The 20,056-nt window shown below is 42.0% G+C and overlaps 1 protein-coding gene across 6 annotated transcripts in view; it reads right to left on the reverse strand.

Moving 5' to 3' along the window:
- DYSF (dysferlin) overlaps positions 1–20,056 on the reverse strand; it is a 396,353-nt gene that overhangs the window by 76,521 nt on the left and 299,776 nt on the right. For 5 of the 6 annotated variants that reach the window (XM_089652230.1, XM_089652225.1, XM_089652229.1 and 2 more), the window contains 4 exons: positions 19,765–19,794; positions 14,671–14,697; positions 8,796–8,837; positions 6,117–6,218 (listed from right to left, as the gene is read on the reverse strand). In XM_089652230.1, coding sequence (XP_089508356.1) covers positions 6,117–6,218; positions 8,796–8,837; positions 14,671–14,697; positions 19,765–19,794 — 201 coding nt within the window. The remainder of the gene's footprint in view (positions 1–6,116; positions 6,219–8,795; positions 8,838–14,670; positions 14,698–19,764; positions 19,795–20,056) is intronic. The other variant, XM_089652227.1, reaches the window with a different exon arrangement.

The following is a 20,056-nucleotide window of genomic DNA, read 5'->3' on the forward strand; positions in this document are numbered from 1 at the left end:
TTCTTTATTGGTAACTCACATAAAAATTCCGTGGTAACAGCTCCTCCTCACAAGCAGTGTACACATGGACAGGTTCAGGGAAACATAAACCGCATGTTCCCACTTCCAAGATGGCCGCGATCGCACTTCCGGTCAACGTCGATGCGTATGACGTCACGTGTCGCTGACGCGTTTCGTCACTTCCTTTGACTTTTTCAGAAGGGTCTTCTGAAAAGTCAAAGGAAGTGACGAAACGCGTCAGGGACACGTGACGTCATACGCATCGACGTTGACCGGAAGTGCGATCGCGGCCATCTTGGAAGTGGGAACATGCGGTTTATGTTTCCCTGAACCTGTCCATGTGTACACTGCTTGTGAGGAGGAGCTGTTACCACGGAATTTTTATGTGAGTTACCAATAAAGAAGAATATCTTTTATATTGTGACTGGTTTTCTGGAAAAAAGTGGAGGAAGTGACCCTAGTCTTTGGAGAAAATTGATGAGAGGAGAGTGTAACCCAGAGTGGTTAATCTGCCCTGCTGTTTCTGCTTTAGGGTAATTACCCATCCTTATTAGAGTTGGAGAGTGGTGATCTGGGCTTTGGTTATCACTTTTTATATATATTTTTGGGTGTGGTGTTATACACTGGCAGTATTATCTGTGGAGTGGTTTTCACACATTGCATTGCTTTTCCTATATGAATGTGCTTTCACTCATATTGTCATTTCACTTAGGTGTTTTGACACTTGGTTTGAGTATACACGTTTATTTTGCATGCTGCACAGTGAGTGGCACGTGTGTTTTATTATTTAAGGTATGACACTATGTCGAGTTTTTTTCCTTTTTGAGGTGCACGAATATCAGGATGTGCGGGTATTAAGAAAGTTTTGGTGATGAAAGAAGAAGAAAAAGTTTAAGTTTTTGTGTTTCACTTGTGAGGATTATTTTTGGGATTTTTTTGATTTTATTTTTGGACACGGTGGGACTTTGGAAATCATTTTTATATATAATTTTTATATATAATTTTTATAATTTTTATAATTTTTGGTTTTATTTCATTTAATTTGATGTATCTGCTCATAGAAAAGTCACATATATATTGTTAAATGTTGAACAATACCTTATTGAATAAAGAATAATCCATTTTAGAACCAGAGGCGTGTGATTTATATTTATTACAGGAATTTACAATGATCACAGCACTTTACATACAGGTGAAACTCGAAAAATTAGAATATCGTGCAAAAGTTCATTTATTTCAGTAATGCAACTTAAAAGGTGAAAATAATCTATGAGATAGACTCATTACACGCAAAGCAAGATAGTTCAAGCCGTGATTTGTCATCATTGTGATGATTATGGCTTACAGCTCATGAAAACCCCAAATCCACAATCTCAGAAAAGGAGAATATTACATGTAATCAATAAAACAAGGATTGTACATAGAACAATATCGGGCCTCTGAAAAGTAGAAGCATGCATATGTACTCAGTACTTGGCTTGGGCCCCTTTTGCAGCAATTACTGCCTCAATGCGGCGTGGCATGGAAGCTATCAGCCTGTGGCACTGCTGAGGTGTTATGGAAGACCAGGATGCTTCAATAGCAGCCTTCAGCTCTTCTGCATTGTTCGGTCTCATGTCTCTCATCTTTCTCTTGGCAATGCCCCATAGATTCTCTATGGGGTTCAGGTCAGGCAAGTTTGCTGGCCAATCAAGCACAGTAATCCCACGGTCATTGAACCAGGTTTTGGTGCTTTTGGCAGTGTGGGTAGCTTCCAAGTCCTGCTGAAAAATGAAGTCAGCATCCCCATAAAGCTCGTCTGTGGAAGGAAGCATGAAGTGCTCCAAAAGCTCCTTGTAGATGGCTGCGTTGACCCTGGACTTAATGAAGCACAGTGGACCAACACCAGCAGATGACATGGCCCCCCAAATCAGCACAGACTGTGGAAACTTCACACTGGACTTCAAGCATCTTGCAGTGTGTGCCTCTCCATTCTTCCTCCATACTCGGGGTCCTCGGGCCCCTCCATTCTTCCTCCATACTCGGGGTCCTTGGGCCTCTCCATTCTTCCTCCATACTCGGGGTCCTTGTGCCTCTCCATTCTTCCTCCATACTCGGGTGCTTGTGCCTCTCCATTCTTCCTCCATACTCGGGGTCCTTGGTTTCCAAATGAGATGCAAAAGTTGCTCTCATCAGAATAGAGGACTTTGGACCACTGAGCAACAGACCAGGTCTGTTTTTCATTAGCCCAGGTAAGACCCTTCTGACGTTGTTTGTTGTTCAGGAGGGGCTTGACAAGAGGAATACGACATTTGAAGCCCATATCCAGGATCCGTCTGTGTGTGGTGGCTCTTGATGCACTGACTCCAGCCTCAGTCCACTCCTTGTAAAAGTCCCCCCAACACTTTTGAATGGCCTTTTCCTGACAATCCTCTCCAGGCTGCAGTCATCCCTGCTGCTTGTGCACTATTTTCTTCCACACTTTTCCCTTCCACATAACTTTCTATTAATGTGCTTTGATACAGCACTTTGGGAACATCCAACTTCTTTTGCAATTACCTTTTGAGGCTTTCCCTCCTTATGGAGGGTGTCAATGATGGTTTTCTGCACAACTGTCAGGTCAGCAGTCTTTCCCATGATTGTGATTCCTACTGAACCAGACTGAGAGACCATTTAAAGGCTCAGGAACCCTTTGCAGGTGTTATGGCTTAATTAGCTGATTAGAGTGGGACACTTTGAGCCGAGAATATTGCACCTTTTCACAATATTCTCATTTTCTGAGATTGTGGATTTGGGGTTTTCATGAGCTGTAAGCCATAATCATCACAAGTATGACAAATCACGGCTTGAACTATCTTGCTTTGCATGTAATGAGTCTATCTCATATATTAGTTTCACCTTTTAAGTTGCATTACTGAAATAAATGAACTTTTGCACCATATTCTAATTTTTCGAGTTTCACCTGTATATATTGCACATTAACACCAATCCCTGCCCTCAAGGATCTTACAATCTAAGGTCCCTATCTCCCATACACATACTAGGGACAATTTAGACAGGCGCCAATTAACCTACCAACATGTGAAAGGAAACTGGAGTACCCGAGGGAAACACAGGCACAGGGAGAACATGCAAACTCCATGCAGGTACTGTCCTGTTGGGATTCAAGCCAACAAACCAAGAGCTGTAAGGCAGAAGTGCTAACCCCTATCCTCGCCTGCTCAGCTGGTGGTTATGGCGGTGTCATGTACAATACCATCTTAGAGAATCACAAAGCACTGTACGCCACCGTATGATGTGCTAATAAAACAACAGCCATATTCCATTTAGTTTGATTAGCTGCTACGGGTACTGCAATTCAAGTCCAGAAAATACTTTTCTTTTTTTTTAGTTTAGTTCAGAATGTGGAAGGTCAGTAGCAGCACATCGTGTTACAGGCTGACAACTAAGCATGAGCTTGGTTTGGATTCCCTGCCCCACAGCTGCACATACACATAGGGACATCACTGACCTAATATGGCCCCATGGTCAATTTAAGTCAACAATGTCATGAGTATCCCCTGAACTTTTGTGTACATGCAACTAAGGTGGGAAATCCAAACCAAGTGCACCCTTACCAAGCCTACCTGCAGCTGATCGGCCTGACACTGGCAGCTTCCTTCCAGGATTGGCTCAACATGGGTTGGGACTAGACTGAAGCCAAACCCAAGCTCATCCCTTCTGACAAGGCTACGCAAGTGCCTCTCAGTCTGCATCAGCTTTGTCATTTAGCCTTGTTGGCCAATTAGTTACCTATCAATTCTGTCAGAGGCAGGCACACATCAGATCTATCTATCCATTCAGTCGTATCCAACCCTTGGCAATTGCATGGACCGTCACTCGTAAGTGACTTTTTCCATGAATTCTCTTAGCAACTATTTTTACAGGGTAGGTTGCCAGGTCTTTCCCCAACCCTTACCATGCAGGAGATCCCACATGGCCAGAGATGAAACTAGGACAATTTAGACAGTCTAAGGTCCCTAACTCACATTCATACATACACATACTAGGGACAATCTAGACAGGAGCCAATTAACCTACCAGCATGTCTTTGGAGTGTGGGAGGAAACCAGAGTACCTGGAGGAAACCCACACATTCACAGGGAGAACACGCAAACTCCATGCAGGAGGTGCCATGGTCAGGAATCGAACCCATGACCCATTTACTGCAAGGCAAACGTGCTAACCACTAAGCCACTGTGCCACCCACACATTGGATAGGCCACCCAAAAAACAAATGAAATACTACACACTACAGTCTAACAACGCTGCTGCTAATATCAAGGCACTGCCTTACCGCTGCCAGCCTGCAACAGAAAACAATATTACTAGCAGGATCTTTAGGAAAGAAACTTTGCATCAGATTCACAATAATGATTTGTTAGGAAATTTGTACAGAGTGAAGCATGAAGCCAAACATACGGCAACATAGATTTAGGGTTTGCATGCACTTTAACGGGCATAGTTATAAAGTGGTGAAAGTGACTTTCACCAAACATTCACTGGCGGTGCATCAAACACTGCCAGTTAAAAAACACATGCACCAGGAAGATTTACCTGCAGTGAATGTTTGCTAAAAGTCAGAAAAATTGCTTGAAGTTCCATGCACACTTGCGTTTTTTAAGCTAAAAAAACGCAGCATAAAAAAGCTGGTAATAGCGTTTTTTCTTAGTGTTCTAGTAGCGTTTAGGAGCCTTAGCATTTTGTTAGTGTTTTTACAGTACATGTAGAGGGGAAAAGAAACTTAGAAAAAAGCTGTTAGGTGCGTTTTAGTTATGTTTAGCGGGTTTTTTTTACGCTCCAAAAAAATAACATTTTGTTTTCTCTGCTCCTAGACACTGAAGCTCACAAAGCCGAAAGTATTGTGCATGGGCACATAGGGCAACACTATTTAGCTTCTAGGGGCAGAAAAAAAAAACTAATAACAGCTTCTAGGAGCCTAAACGCCAGAGTGCATGGAGCCCTATAAATATGCAGCTTTAGTAAATCTCCCCTTTAACCTCTTCCTGTCCGGCCCATGTCAATAAACAGCCGGATGGGAGCGTTGCCGATGCGGGGGGACATTTCTAAACGTCCCCCCGCATCCATTGCCTGTGCGCGCTCCCTGGGAGGCGGACACAGCGGAACACAGATCTCTGTACGGAACCCCTGTGTGAGGTCCCAATTCATGTGATTACTGATTGGCTAATCAGTGATCACATGAACCGTAGTAAACAAGATGTCACTTCCTGACACCATTGCTTACTACGTGTGAAATCTGTGAATGATCACCGAGGTCACATGGTACAAGGCTATTCACAACAGCCTTGTACCATGTGACAGGCTGTGACCAATCACAGCTCACACAGTATTTCTTAATGGCTGCAGGAATGCAACCAGAGAGAAGGAGAAATGATTGCTTTTACACCCATAAAGGCTGTAAAAGCAATCAGTGTAAAAAAAAGTAGTACAGTGTCACTGCTAGGGTAACAGTATGTTAAAAAAAAAAACCCAAAAAACATAAATAATAATATAAAAAAAAAAATAAAACAGTAAAAAAAGTTGAATGATAATTTTTGGTTATAAACTAATCTGGGTTTTTTTTTTTTTTTTTTACTAAAAAGATAGATGAATACATTTTGGCCAAGATTTATGAAGAAAGATGATTTATTTGCAAAATGTTATAAGAAAAAATCTTTTTTTTCAAAATGTTTGGACTTTTTCATTTATATAACAAAAAAACTAAAAATCCCAGTGGTGAAAAATACCATCAAAATAAAGCTTTATCTGTCTAAAAAACATGCTAAAAAATTCATATGGGTACAGTGTCACATGACCGCGCAATTGTCATTCAAAAAGCGATAGCACTGAAAGCTGAAAGTTGGCCTGGACTGGAAGGAAGTGAAAGTGTCCGGACGTGAAGTGGTTAAATTATGTTCATAGGGTACTGATGGGCCAATTCGACTTTATGGTCCAGCTTAAAAATGTGAATCTATCCCAAAAGACAGACTGGGCACAGAGGCTTGTATCCTCAGAGCGATGTGAGTGTGCAGGCTTCCTATTCATGGTCAGTGAATTGACAATGGACTCTGCAGGGTACATTCACATGTCACACTCACCTCAATAGCGGTTCTCTGCAGGATGGGCTTGATACCTTGCGGCACCATGTATACATTGGCGCTTTTCTGAGGTGGAGGGTAAGGCAGGTCTGAGTCCTCTGACTGCAGAATTAAAGGAAAACAGTAAGTACATTTTGTTATGTGAATAGGTAAGTGTCATTGTTAAAGTACACCTGTTATGGAAGAAATATGTGATCCAGGGAATATCCGATTGCCTCTCGGGGGATCAGGAAGGAATTTTTTTCCTAGCAGGAGCAAATTGGATCGTGCTTTGCTGGGCTTTTTTTTGCCTTCCTCTGGATCAACTGTGGGTGTAGAATTATAACTTTTTTTTCCTATGGTTGAATTGGATAGACTTTTGTCTTTTTTCAGCCAGACTAACTATGTAACTATGTGGATTTAAACTGTTGACCTCTCCTAGATCTGGTGATTGCCCGGCCCTAATGTTATTTTGGCTTTAAAACCTGAATTGCTCACAAGGAACATGTATTGAAATAAAAATCTAACTTGTGTTGGACTCACTGGTTGTGAGTGACTCAGATGTTTTAAAGCCAGGAAAACAGCATTTTCAGGAGTCCATCTGTGCCAAAGACCATATTTCTCTTATGTCAGGTGTTCTTTAAATAAGACTCGGTATACTAAGACTGGTGTACATTTTTAAAAGCAAAATACAATCAATCCCCCATTTTCCTTTCGCTTTCAGTTAAAATGACTCATAGTCCTCCATAATCCCTGATCTCTCAGTGAACACTAACATAGCAGAAATAATGCAGCAATTACTATAGGGCAGAGGGTAGAGGTTAGTGGTTTAGAACACTTAAAGGCATTGTAATCCTTCCTACATGTACCCTGTGTTCTTCACCTGCACAAATGTGCATTGATCATGTAGTTTTGTGCTGTCGTTTGTTGCCCTGTACACACAGCCTATAGTGGAGTAAATCTTCACATTCCAGGGTTAGAAGTTTCTGTTTGTGTTCAAACATGAGGCATGCAATATGGCACTGCACGGGTAAATGCATGACCTCTCTGTAGTCTAAGAACTGACACTTCCTGTTAAGAAACTACATATCCCACAATCCCTGGGTCTCTGTCTAGCTTCGGTCCAGGTGAAAGCTTCTCAGTTTTCAGATCTGATACAAGGGTTGATTTTCTAAAATTGGAGAGTGCAAAATCTGCTGCAGCTCTGCATAAAAAGCCATTTTTCTGCCCCCTAGTTCATATGTTTTTGTGCATAGTTGAGCTGCTTAGCCATGTTTACATGGTGGAGGTATGGATTTTTTGGCTGCTGTTTTTCCATGAAGACCACTTCTGGCCAGACTTCTTCAGACAGTAGATGGGTGTGCCTGGTTCCCACTGGTTTGTGCCAGTTCTGTGCTGATGACACTTCTGGACTTCTTCAAAAAGTAAGTAAGCATTATTTACTAAAGCTGGAGAGTGCAAAATCAGTCACTTCTGCACATAAACCAATCGGCTTCCAGTTTTTTTGTCAAAGCTTAATAGAACAAGCTGAAGTTAGATGTTGATTGGCTACTGTGCAGAGCTGCACCAGATTTTGCGCTCTCCAGTTTTATTAAATCTACTCTAGAGAGACAAACAGGCACAGCATTCACAGACACACAGAGAGCTCACTGGTGATGTTGTAAGATTTGTTTTCATTACATTAGCACTTCCACATTTGTGGTGCAGCATAGATTGGATGCTGTGTGACCCAGAACAGAAAGTTGTCTTGTCCCGTTGGCAAATAGGGACAAACTAGGTGAATGAATACATGGACGTAGGGTAATTGATCAGCCATAGCACTATAAATTACAGCCACAACATAAGAGTCCATCATTACACAGTAAGGCAAACAAATGACACAAGGAATATACCTATACTAAGGGCAGTTTCACGCTTCCATGCTTGTGTTTGGCTGCAGTGCAGGTTACTCATGGTTTCCCATAAACTTCTATTAGTTGCATGTTTTTGGTGCATTTTATGAAAGCGCATCTAAAGTCCTACATGCTGCATCTTTAGTGCTCTTTCAGAAAATGCACAAAAAAAACACAATCGAAGAGAAGTGTTTAGGAAACCACGGGTAACCCACACAAAAACTGCAGATACACTATGCTTTACCCATGGTGCGGCCAAACCGCGGCACACTGTCCGAATACCTAGATAAGACAACAAAAACATTTGAAAGTATACAATGCCTTTAAGAACAATTCATGTTAGTAAAGGAAGCAGAAAACAAGCTGCATTTTAAGCAAACGTTGCAATAAATCCTAAACAATCTTCTGCACAGTAATATACTATTAAAATATTTTCTTAGTCTTATGGCTATGGATACACCAGAGACTGTTTTTAATTATCAAATATAAGTCGGCAATATAGGGTGCCCATTCAAGAGATGTGCCCAGGCACAGAAATATAAATTCGTGATGGCAGAAAAGGAACAAGCACTCTATTGAGTCGACACTTTTTGTTTTCTGGATTTACATTTTATAGTTTTGTTCCTGATAAAAAGCTTTTTTGATGGTAACCATAAACTATACACGAGCCCCAGAAGCAATTGACCGGTCTCTTCTTTGGAAAGCAAAACAAAAGAAAATGTCGGAAAGCAGCCAAGGCGAGCAGATAGGTAGATTTGGGTCGGGTTAGAATAGTTTAGCGGCGTATAGAACAATAACCATAGTATACCCAGTCTAGAAGTTTCTCAGTGTAGAAACCCGGAACAAGAAGCTGAGCCATTTCCAAACAGCAAAGAACAGAGAAAAAGCGAGGAGAGAAAACACAAAGACTTTTAGTGTAATTCCGGCATCTAAGCGAGTTTCCAGGAATAAAAACACTTTATGCACCATTTATTTTTTACAATAATTTTCTACTTATTTCCTCTTTTATATCTGATAGATTCTTTATTTTTAAGGGTCCACTCACACCGGATACATTGGCATATTTCTTTCAATGCATGCCAACACAAGGAACTGTAATGGGAGCAGCTCACACTGGTATGTTGCACTGATATGCAATGGTTTATAGTAGAAAAAAAGTAGAGCAAGCACTACTTTTTTTTCAGTTCAATGCAATACAATGTATGATAATGCATGTCAGTACAGTGCAAGGTGCCTCAACACAAAGGAAAAACAGGCCAGTACAAGTTTGGCTCCTCTGCCATGACGTGGATCCTTTGCATGTTCCAGGAAGTGAAAAGAAAAGTGCATGTTTAAACGCAATGCAGCATGCCAACACACACCTAGCGGTGTGAATGGACCCTTCTTTCCTCAAGAAATGATTGTTGTCACCTGGGATCCTGTTTTTTTCAACTGCAATCAACTCTAACTTCTTTCATGTGCCGGCTTGTCACATTTCTTCCCGTAGTCCCAATCTAAGCACAATACAAATCATCCTGATTCAAACAAGGATGGCAAGTTTGCCCTGGGGACATCTCCTTTGATGCCATTGGGGGCTTTCCCTGGTTCCCTCCAAGGGAAAATCTTCACTTTTTTCGCTCCTGGGGGGCTGATGGGCATACCTCCTGTGCTAAATTTGCACAGGGAGGTAAACTCCTACCTCTGGAGTAACTGCGTTCTGCATACAGGGCATTCCTGATGGTTTATTGGTGGTACCAGCAATTACAAGGCTTCTTTGGTAAACTTGCACCCACATTGAGGTCTCAGGACATGCTTTTTCTGTTTGAATCTATGTGTGTTGGGCTTTCAGATCCCAGACTCATATGAGTAAGCTTGTCTTGGGATCTCATGTAGCGACAACCCCATACTGTCTCAGACAGTGGGAGAAGGAGCTCGATGTAAACTTTTTTTTCCCCCCCTCAAATCCAGAAAATGATTACCTTGACACACGCGTCCTCCATTAGCACCTATATCCAGGAATCCTCCTACAAATTCCTTACTAGATTGTACTGTATAAAACCCCCTCCCGGCTGGCTCACATTTATCCAACTGCTGATCCTAGGTGCTGTAGGGGATGTGGACAATGGGGCTCCTTTATACACATTTGGTGGTCATGCTCCATGATCAGGGGCTTTTGGGAGGCCATCACCCCCTGAATTAAAAAAAAAACTACCCTTCGACCTGTCACCGGCACGCCATTACAACTTCTCCTTCATGATACACTTTCCTCTATATTACTATAACTATATACAGTGAAGGAAATAAGTATTTGATCCCCTGCTGATTTTGAATGTTTGCCCCCTCACAAAGAAATGATCAGTCTAAAAATCGAATGTTCGGTGTATTGTAACACAGAGACAGAATAGCAACAAAAAATTCATCAGAAATGCATGTCTAACAAATGATGACTGATTTGCATGTTCATGAGGGAAATAAGTATTTGATCCCCTTCACAAAACATGACTTAGTACTTGGTGGCAAATGCCTTGTTGTCAATCACAGAGGTCAGACGTTTCCTGTAGTTGGCCCCCAGGTTTGCACACATCTCAGGAGGGATTTTGGCCTACTCCTCTTGTCAGATCCTCTCCAAGTCATTAAGGTTTGGTGGCTGACGTTTGGCAACTCGAACTTTCAGCTCCCTCCATAGATTTTTAATCGGATTAAGGTCTGGAAACAGGCTAGGCCACTCCAGGACCTTAATGTACTTCTTCTTGAGCCACTCCTTTGTTGCCTTGGCCGTGTGTTTTGGGTCATTGTCATGCTGGAACACCCATCCACGACCCATTTTTAATGCCCTGGCTGAGGGAAGAAGGTTCTCACCCAAGATTTGATGGTACATTACCCTGTCCATCGTCCCTTTGATGCGGGGCAGTTGTCCTGTCCCCTTAGCAGAAAAACACCCCCAAAGCAGAATGTTTCCACCACCATGTTTGACAGTTGGGATGGTGTTCTTGGGGTCATAGGCAGCATTCCTCCTCCTCCAAACACAGCGAGTTGAGTTGATGCCAAAGAGCTCAATTTTGGTCTCATCTGACAACAACACTTTCAACCAGCCCTCCTCTGCATCATTCAGATGTTCAGTGGCAAACTTCAGATGGACCTGGACATGTGCTTTCTTGAGCAGAGGGACCTTGTGGGCACTGCAGGATTTCGATCCTTGTCGGCATGTTGGCTTGGCGATAGTTTGGTAGCCCAGTCCAGCCTTGTGTAGGTCTACAATCTTGTCCCTGACATCCTTGGACAGCTCTTTGGTCTTTGCCATGGTGGAGAGTTTGGAATCTGATTGTTTGATTGCTCCTGTCGACTGGTGTCTTTTATACAGGTAACAACATGATATTAGAAGCACTCCCTTTAAGAGACTGCATCTAATTTCAGCTTGTTACCTGTATGAAAGACACCTGGTAGACAGAAATCCTGTTGAATGATAGGGGATCAAATGCTTACTTCCCTCATGAACATGCAAATCAGTGCTTAATTTGTTAGACATGCATTTCTTTTGAATTTTTTGTTGCTATTCTGTCTCTCAGTGTTACAATACACCTACCATTCGATTTGTAGACTGATCATTTCTTTGTGAGTGGGCAAACATTCAAAATCAGCAGGGGATCAAATACTTATTTCCTTCACTGTAAGAAGAGTGTCACCCCTCATTTGTTAAATGAGGCAAAAAGCATTCACAATGATATAATGGCCTTTCCAAGCTTGCACAGAATACATAGCAAGCAGAATTCGAATAGTATGGCATGGGTGTGGTCATCATTAGAAGCAGTGAGCCATGCTGACATGCATATCCACACTTGTAAAATGGCGAGGGAACACATGCTTCAGTTGCCAAGATTGCCTTCAAGCTTCTAAAAACAATTCTCTAAAGCAGTTCCTTTGATTTCTCTCATTCACTGGAGGTGTCCAAGTATATTCATAAAATTTTGATGGCAACAGACGCCTAAAGTAAACTGTCAAAATGGAGACTGCCATTGCTGACCACTTCTTGAAATAGAATAACTCAGTGAACTAGTATTACAAGTGGGTCAGCTGTAGCAGTCCCCATACTTCTTTCATGACAGGTTGACTTTAAAACATTTAGTTAAGTTGCAGAATCTCCAGTCCTCGAAAGCTGATCAAAAGCCCAGACACTCACTTGCCACTGATATGGCCTTGTGTCATGCTAGATGACTTTATAGCTACTGCAGAAACCCGATATTCCAAGAAGTGTAACATGTTTCTTCCCACTGACCACCAATGCAAGGAGCATTCTTCGCACTGACCACCAATGTAAGGGACATTCTTCCCACTGATCACCAATGTAAGGAACATTCTTCCCACTGACCACCAATGTAAGGAACATTCTTCCCACTGATCACCAATGTAAGGAACATTCTTCCCACTGATCACCAATGTAAGGAACATTCTTCCCACTGATCACCAATGTAAGGAACATTCTTCCCACTGATCACCAATGTAAGGAACATTCTTCCCACTGACCACCAATGTAAGGAACATTCTTCCCACTGACCACCAATGTAAGGAACATTCTTCCCACTGATCACCAATGTAAGGAACATTCTTCCCACTGATCACCAATGTAAGGGACATTCTTCTCACTGATCACCAATGTAAGGAACATTCTTCCCACTGATCACCAATGTAAGGGGCATTCTTCCCACTGATCACCAATGTAAGGAACATTCTTCTCACTGATCACCAATGTAAGGAACATTCTTCCCACTGACCACCAATGTAAGGAACATTCTTCCCACTGACCACCAATGCAAGGAGCATTCTTCGCACTGACCACAAATGTAAACAAGATTCTTCCCAGTAACCATTAAAAAGCATTCTTCTCAATGACCACTGGTATAATAGGACCCGTATGTCAGTAATGGCTATCAGTGTAAGGAAGCCCTTCTCTTACTGACCACCCATGTAAAGTTGTCCACCCACTGAACATTAAGGGACTTTTCTCCACTGACCATCAAAGTAAAGGGGACCCTTCACTGACCACCAATATAGGGCACACTTTTCCACTGACTGTTAATGTAAGGATTATTTTTTCCACTCACCACCAGGGGAAAAAAATCTGAATTATTTGGACTTTTTTTCTGGCCAAATTACTGTTTTTTCCATTTCTTTATTACTACTGAAATTGTTGCCATATAAATTGGTTGTCAGATATCCGAAGTACCCCACATTCCTTATTCTTTTATTAAATTTTTTATGTCAGCTTACTGCTCTTGTTCAGTGAGCTGTAGAAATTAGTTATTTTAAGGGCTGCTCCATGTTTCAAAAAGTTGATAAAAACCAGTACAGTCTTCAAGCACGAAGGAAATGTAAGGTATCGCACAGCATGCAGAGTGCAGCAAATTTAGGTATATAATGTATATCTCAGTGTAGATATTGCAAGAAGCCAGTGCATATAGTATACAGAACAGGATTCAGAATGCAGAAGTCTAGATGTTGGAATACAAAGCAGAATATACAGAACATGTGTTCTGCCCTCACTCACGCCTCCTGGGATTTGCAGGGTGGCAGGAGCACTTGCTTCGATGACCACTTTGACAGCAAAAAGCCTAACCCCGGGTTCACATATATGCTGCCGTGCGGGCCGCGTTTTGCACGGGCACGAGAACACATTAATTTGAATGGACTCCCGTGTCCGTGACATGCAGGGAAGAAGTTCCTGCACCTCTTTGGAAAACACAGCCCGCACGGGAACCTTGGTTCCCAGTACAGTTGCGTCTTCCAGTGTGGGCTGCATGCCAATAGAACTAATGGCACCCGCCCGTTAGTCCGCATTTCTCTGTGCGGGTGGTGCGGCTGCACAGATTTTCGTGCAGATCTGTAGCGGCACCACCCGCAAAGAGTCTGAGGGATCACAATAACTTTGTTGCTAACTGTTTACTCACTTTCCTTCCATTAACTCCATTCTGCACAATCCCCAAGGCCAAGGTTTTCTCACCTGGGTACCAGGAAACCCTAGGGTTCTTTCAGAGGTTGCATGAGGTTCCTTGAGCAATGAGCAATTTCTTCCCTTAGATAAGTTTCCACTGACACTATTGGTCCTTTTAGCTATCTGTTAGGGGTAATTCTTTCCAATGACTACAAGTGTAAGGAGCATTCTTCCCACTGACCATTGTGCTAATGTATCATAAGTCGTAAATATGGTCATTTTTAGTAGGGTTCCCTTAGAACGAAAAGTTACTTCAGAGTTCCTCTATGTTGAAAGGATTGGGAAGAACTAGTCTAGGCTGTCATAATCCCCTAGACTTCTATACACAGGCAGGGGATATAAATTATAGTTCTTTTTGCACTCCAGGGCCCAGGGGACCACGGCTGATGGGACTGCAGTGAATGGGCACATGAGCTGTCACCACACACTCTGCCTTCCAATACTGTATCTATTGTGTGGGCTCCCGGTGAGCTCATATGCATGCAGCTTCCTAGATAACCCCAGTCACGGTGGACACTGTGCTGACTGGATCTGGAAAACTGCCTTTCCCGTGGGGTGGCATTAACTTTTGCCACCTGAATCTCCAGACCAAAGAGGCCACCAGAGTCTGCTGTTATTATCCAATAACTGCTAGATCAGTATTGTCACTAGGTGTGGGTGCACTTTTTATCATCTCCACTCATAAAACAGCTCACTCCACAGCAGCTGAGGCTCTTACCTCACTGAGAACTCCAGAGACTTCACCCTGTTAGAAATAAAGTATCTAATGAGACACATCATAAGTGAAGAGCACATAAAGAAACTGGGTGACCTGGCTGACTGGAACAATTGGAATGTCTATGGCTTGGCCAAATGACCTCCTTGTCCATAAAATTCTTGTTTCGAAAGAGATGACAGTTATGCCAGGGACATCTAAGTGGTAAGCCCACTCACAAAACACAAGTATGGATGACTGCTTGTTAGCTGTGGGAGGTGAGGGGGCTAGTGTACCCTAGGTAGGTCTCTATCTACCACCGAGGCCCAACCTTGTTGCAGAATTTTTTTTTAATCAAATAGTTTTTGTTAAGTTTTGTATGCAATTCAACAAGCAAAATATACAAAAATGGAAAGAACCAGTAACAAGACACAGCTCTGAATACACATCTCGTTCCAGTACGGGAGATCCACCAATATGGGGGAGTTATACATACATACAGAAAAAGCTTAACCACATCAAGCATACATAGTTGAATGAATCAGAAAGAACCTCCTTTATCAAATATCTTAGAGGTTCGGCAAACAGGTCTAGCGTCCACTAATTGTATCCAAGCAGCAGGAGATAGGATCAAAAACAGTAGCACCTCTGGGCAGAGTCAATAGAGAATCACTAGAGGAGGTAGCTAGCCCTGAGGTGGCTTGCCAAGGGGACCAGGTGTCTGTATGGCCTCTATGTTGGTAAGTAATTTTTCCCTGTCCAAAACAGCATTTACAGCTGCACACTAATGTGCAATGGCCGGTGGATTAGGGGACAACCAGCGTTGAGATATTAATTTGCGAGCCAAGAACAGAAGAAGCGCAAGTTTAGGGTCAGGAGTCAATTGGACCAAACAGAGGTCAGATAAAATATGGAATAAATCTGTCCTATATCGAAATAATTTAGGACATCTCCACAACATGTGAAATAACGTGCTCGAAGATCTGACACATCAAGGGCAATCAGGTGTTGGATGGCGCCCCCATGAAAAAAGATTTTGGGGAGTATAATACACCCTATGTAGGCTAAATAATTCACTTAATTGTTTGGAAAGGGAAAAGATACTTCAGGGATGAATTCTAGCACCGCTGTCCACTGATCTTCATCCAAATTATCTAAGTCTTCACATCATTTTTGTCTACAATTAAGTTGAATTTTAGAGCTGGCCACTATTAACAGGGCAGCATTTTTAAGCATGAAGCAGTTCCTGCATATGTAATGAACAACTATGGCTACCCCATGTACAGGGTCTAACGTTTGTTTTTCTATATTAACCCCTTTGTAACTGAAATGTTAGCAATCTGCTGTGTGTAGATTTAACTGTTAATATTTTTATTTGCACACAAATTACACTGTCGAAAGATTTAGCTTTCAATGGTAGCATGCTTAATGGGATAGTTCACCTTTAATGACGTTTGCCAAAAAAATACATTACATCTTTCTCAGTACATTAATATGCAGGCCTCAGTTTTGTAAAGAATGCTTACTTTTCAAGCTGCTTATTGTATTGCCCTCCTCTCTCCATCTGGATGGGCAGCACAGTGGCTAAGTGGTTAGCACTTCACCTAATAGCACTTGGGTTGTCGGTTTGAATCTCAGCCATGGCACTATCTGCCTGAAGATTGCATGTTCTCCCTGTGCCTGTGTGGTTTTCCCCCCACACTGCAAAGACATGCTGGTAGGTTAATTAGCTCTAGTATTTGACTTAGGGACATTAGACTGTAAGCTCCTTGAGAGAAGGGACAAATGTGAATATATATGTAGCTCTGTGTACATTTTTGGCACTATATAAATACCTAATAATAGTAATAGATAAATAATGAATACCAAGCGTCCTCAGTACATTCATTTTCAGTCCTCTGATAAAACACTTTATTTTGAATCTGTTTATTCCATTGCCCTCTCCTCTCAGACTTACAGATGGAAGGGTGTATGGCCCCAGTAATAAATACCAAGCGTTGGATGATAACTCATAAACAAGCACTTGGCCTCAATCCCCACCCATGCATGCACGATTCACTCTCATAGAATACTGAGCTGCTAGAGACAAAGGACTGTGCGTGCGTGGGTAGGGAATGAAGCTAAGTGCTTGTTCATGAGTTACCATGCAACAATTGGTATTTATTGCTGGGGCCATACATTCAATTCTTGGCACATCCTGTCATCTGTAAGACTGATTAGGGAGGGCAATGGAATAAGCAGGTTAAAAATTAGGTATTTTATCAGAGGACTGAAAATTACAGTTGAAACTCGAAAAATTAGAATATCGTGCAAAAGTTCATTTATTTCAGTATTGCAACTTAAAAGGTGAAACTAATATATGAGATAGACTCATTACATGCAAAGCAAGATAGTTCAAGCCGTGATTTGTCATCATTGTGATGATTATGGCTTACAGCTCATGAAAACCCCAAATCCACAATCTCAGAAAATGAGAATATTACATGCAATCAATAAAACAAGGATTGTACATAGAACAATATCGGACCTCTGAAAAGTATAAGCATGCATATGTATTCAGTTTGGGTCCCTTTTGCAGCAATTACTGCCTCAATGCGGCGTGGCATGGAAGCTATCAGCCTGTGGCGTTGCTGAGGTGTTATGGAAGACCAGGATGCTTCAATAGCGGCCTTCAGCTCTTCTGCATTGTTCGGTCTCATGTCTCTCATCTTTCTCTTATCAATGCCCCATAGATTCTCTATGGGGTTCAGGTCAGGCGTGTTTGCTGGCCAATCAAGCACAGTAATCCCACGGTCATTGAACCAGGTTTTGGTGCTTTTGGCAGTGTGGGCGGGTGCCAAGTCCTGCTGGAAAATGAAGTCAGCATCCCCATAAAGCTCGTCTGTGGAAGGAAGCATGAAGTGCTCCAAAATCTCCTGGTAGGCGGCTGGGTTGACTCTGGACTTAATGAAGCACAGTGGACCAACACCAGCAGATGACACGGCTCCCCAAATCAACACAGACTGTGGAAACTTCACACTGGACTTCAAGCATCTTGAAGTGTGTGCCTCTCCATTCTTCCTCCATACTTGGGGCCCTTGGGCCTCTCCATTCTTCCTCCATACTCGGGGTCCTTGGTTTCCAAATGAGATGCAAAAGTTGCTCTCATCAGAAAAGAGGACTTTGGACCACTGAGCAACAGACCAGGTCTGTTTTTTTTAGCCCAGGTAAGACGCTTCTGACGTTGTTTGTTGTTCAGAAGCGGCTTGACAAGAGGAATATGACATTTGAAGCCCATGTCCAGGATCCGTCTGTGTGTGGTGGCTCTTGATGCACTGACTCCAGCCTCAGTCCACCTTTTCCTGACAATCCTCCCCAGGCTACGGTCATCCCTGCTGCTTGTGCACCTTTTTCTTCCACACTTTTCCCTTCCACATAACTTTCTATTAATGTGCTTCGATACAGCACTTTGGGAACATCCAACTTCTTTTGCAATTACCTTTTGAGGCTTTCCCTCCTTATGGAGGGTGTCAATGATGGTTTTCTGCACAACTGTCAGGTCAGCAGTCTTTCCCATGATTGGGATTCCTACTGAACCAGACTGAGAGACCATTTAAAGGCTCAGGAACCCTCTGCAGGTGTTATGGCTTAATTGGCTGATTAGAATGGGACACTTTAAGCCTAGAATATTGCACCTTTTCACAATATTCTCATTTTCTGAGATTGTGGATTTGGGGTTTTCATGAGCTGTAAGCCATAATCATCACAATTATGACAAATCACGGCTTGAACTATCTTGCTTTGCATGTAATGAGTCTATCTCATATATTAGTTTCACCTTTTAAGTTGCATTACTGAAATAAATGAACTTTTGCATGATATTCAAATTTTTTGAATTTCACCTGTAATGTACCGAGGAAGCTGTAATATATAGGAATTTTTGCCAAATGTCATTAAAGGCGAACTAACTCTTTAAAAAAAACTTTGTGATTTATGTTTATTATTAATTCTGAAGGACATCCTGGGCTCCACACCACACTCTTTGTTTTATTAAAGCCAAAAGTATAACTAAAGGCAAAACTTTTTTTTTCAATAGAGTGAAAAGGGATTAGAACCCCTGTGAGTTTTTATTGCTGTCTGTGCCCCCATTAGGAAGACTCTCCCTCTCTATTTGTCCTGTTTACCATTATCACTAAAAGTGAAAATCTCACATTTTGGTTTGTCCCCAGAAAAGTAATAGAGGGAACATCTTCCAATGTGGACACTAGTTCTGATGACCTTGGGATGCCCCAAGGAATTCCCTTAATTTACAGGGATTTCCACACATTTGTTTTGGCTATGGAACAGGAAGTTAAAAGAAATCTCCGCAATGGGACACAGATGGAAAAAAAAAATCTTGCAGGGGTTATAACCCTCCATTACTCTATCCAAAATGAAAACAAAACGTTTTGCCTATTATTCTACTTTAACTTTACTCTGCTTATATTTTGCCTTCGCTGGTTCCTCTTTCATCTTTTTAACATGCTAATATTTAAATAATACCTTCCAATTTTCATTACATACTTCTAACCCAGTGATATCACCACTTGCTCTCCATGCTTCTCTATGCAGTGCAGGCAGATTGGAAGGGTTCAACAGGGTGCTAGTGGATACCTTCAATACCCACATGTGATGCTGACTCTGCATTGAAATGTTGTAAATGAAAGGGGTTGGTCTGGAACAGTCAGGTGGTGAGGGGTTAAATGATGCTGGACATCCTCCAGCCAGGAAACGGGCTCTATCTGACTTGCTGCAGCAATTTCAGTCCAGGAGAGGAGCTTGTACATCTGTGCAGGACTAAAGGGAAGGCTGATGGTCAAATGTAACTGTAGCGTCCTGCGAAGAACATAGTGACTATTGTTCTCTATGGCAAATCAACCTCTACGAGTTCCCTGCATGTCCACTGCTAGTACTTGTTAATTGAATCAGGAGGAACTGTGGTGGGTCTCTCTATTCAGCCATCGAGGATGAGCAGATGCCTACCTGTCTGTCCTTGATGACATCCACCTGTCTATCGTTGTCTACACTACTCTTGTGTCTAGTGGGGCTGAGGAATAAATCCAAGAAAATAGGTACGATTCTAATTATGAAGTCACTTACCTCCAGGCCGGGTATGTAGTGCAGGGTAGGCTACAAGAGAATAAAAGAAAGTCACTCAACACAGGTAAAGATACAATGATTCATTTCTGAGAGTATAAAAAAACAGTGAGCGCTCCAATGGTCAGCAGCTAAACATTCAAGGAAAACACATAAAAGTCCCAAAAATATATATAAAAAGAAAATGCAGCGCTGTGTGATGTTACTATATTGCGGGCAGATATAAATAATAAATGAAACCAAAGCAAATGAATAAATGAATAAATAAATCAATAAATAAATACCAGACCAGAAA

Source organism: Staurois parvus, unplaced genomic scaffold, assembly GCF_062004578.1.
Source record: "Staurois parvus isolate SC_StPar_1 unplaced genomic scaffold, SC_StPar_1.0 ptg000675l, whole genome shotgun sequence".
Taxonomy (NCBI): Eukaryota; Metazoa; Chordata; class Amphibia; order Anura; family Ranidae; genus Staurois; species Staurois parvus.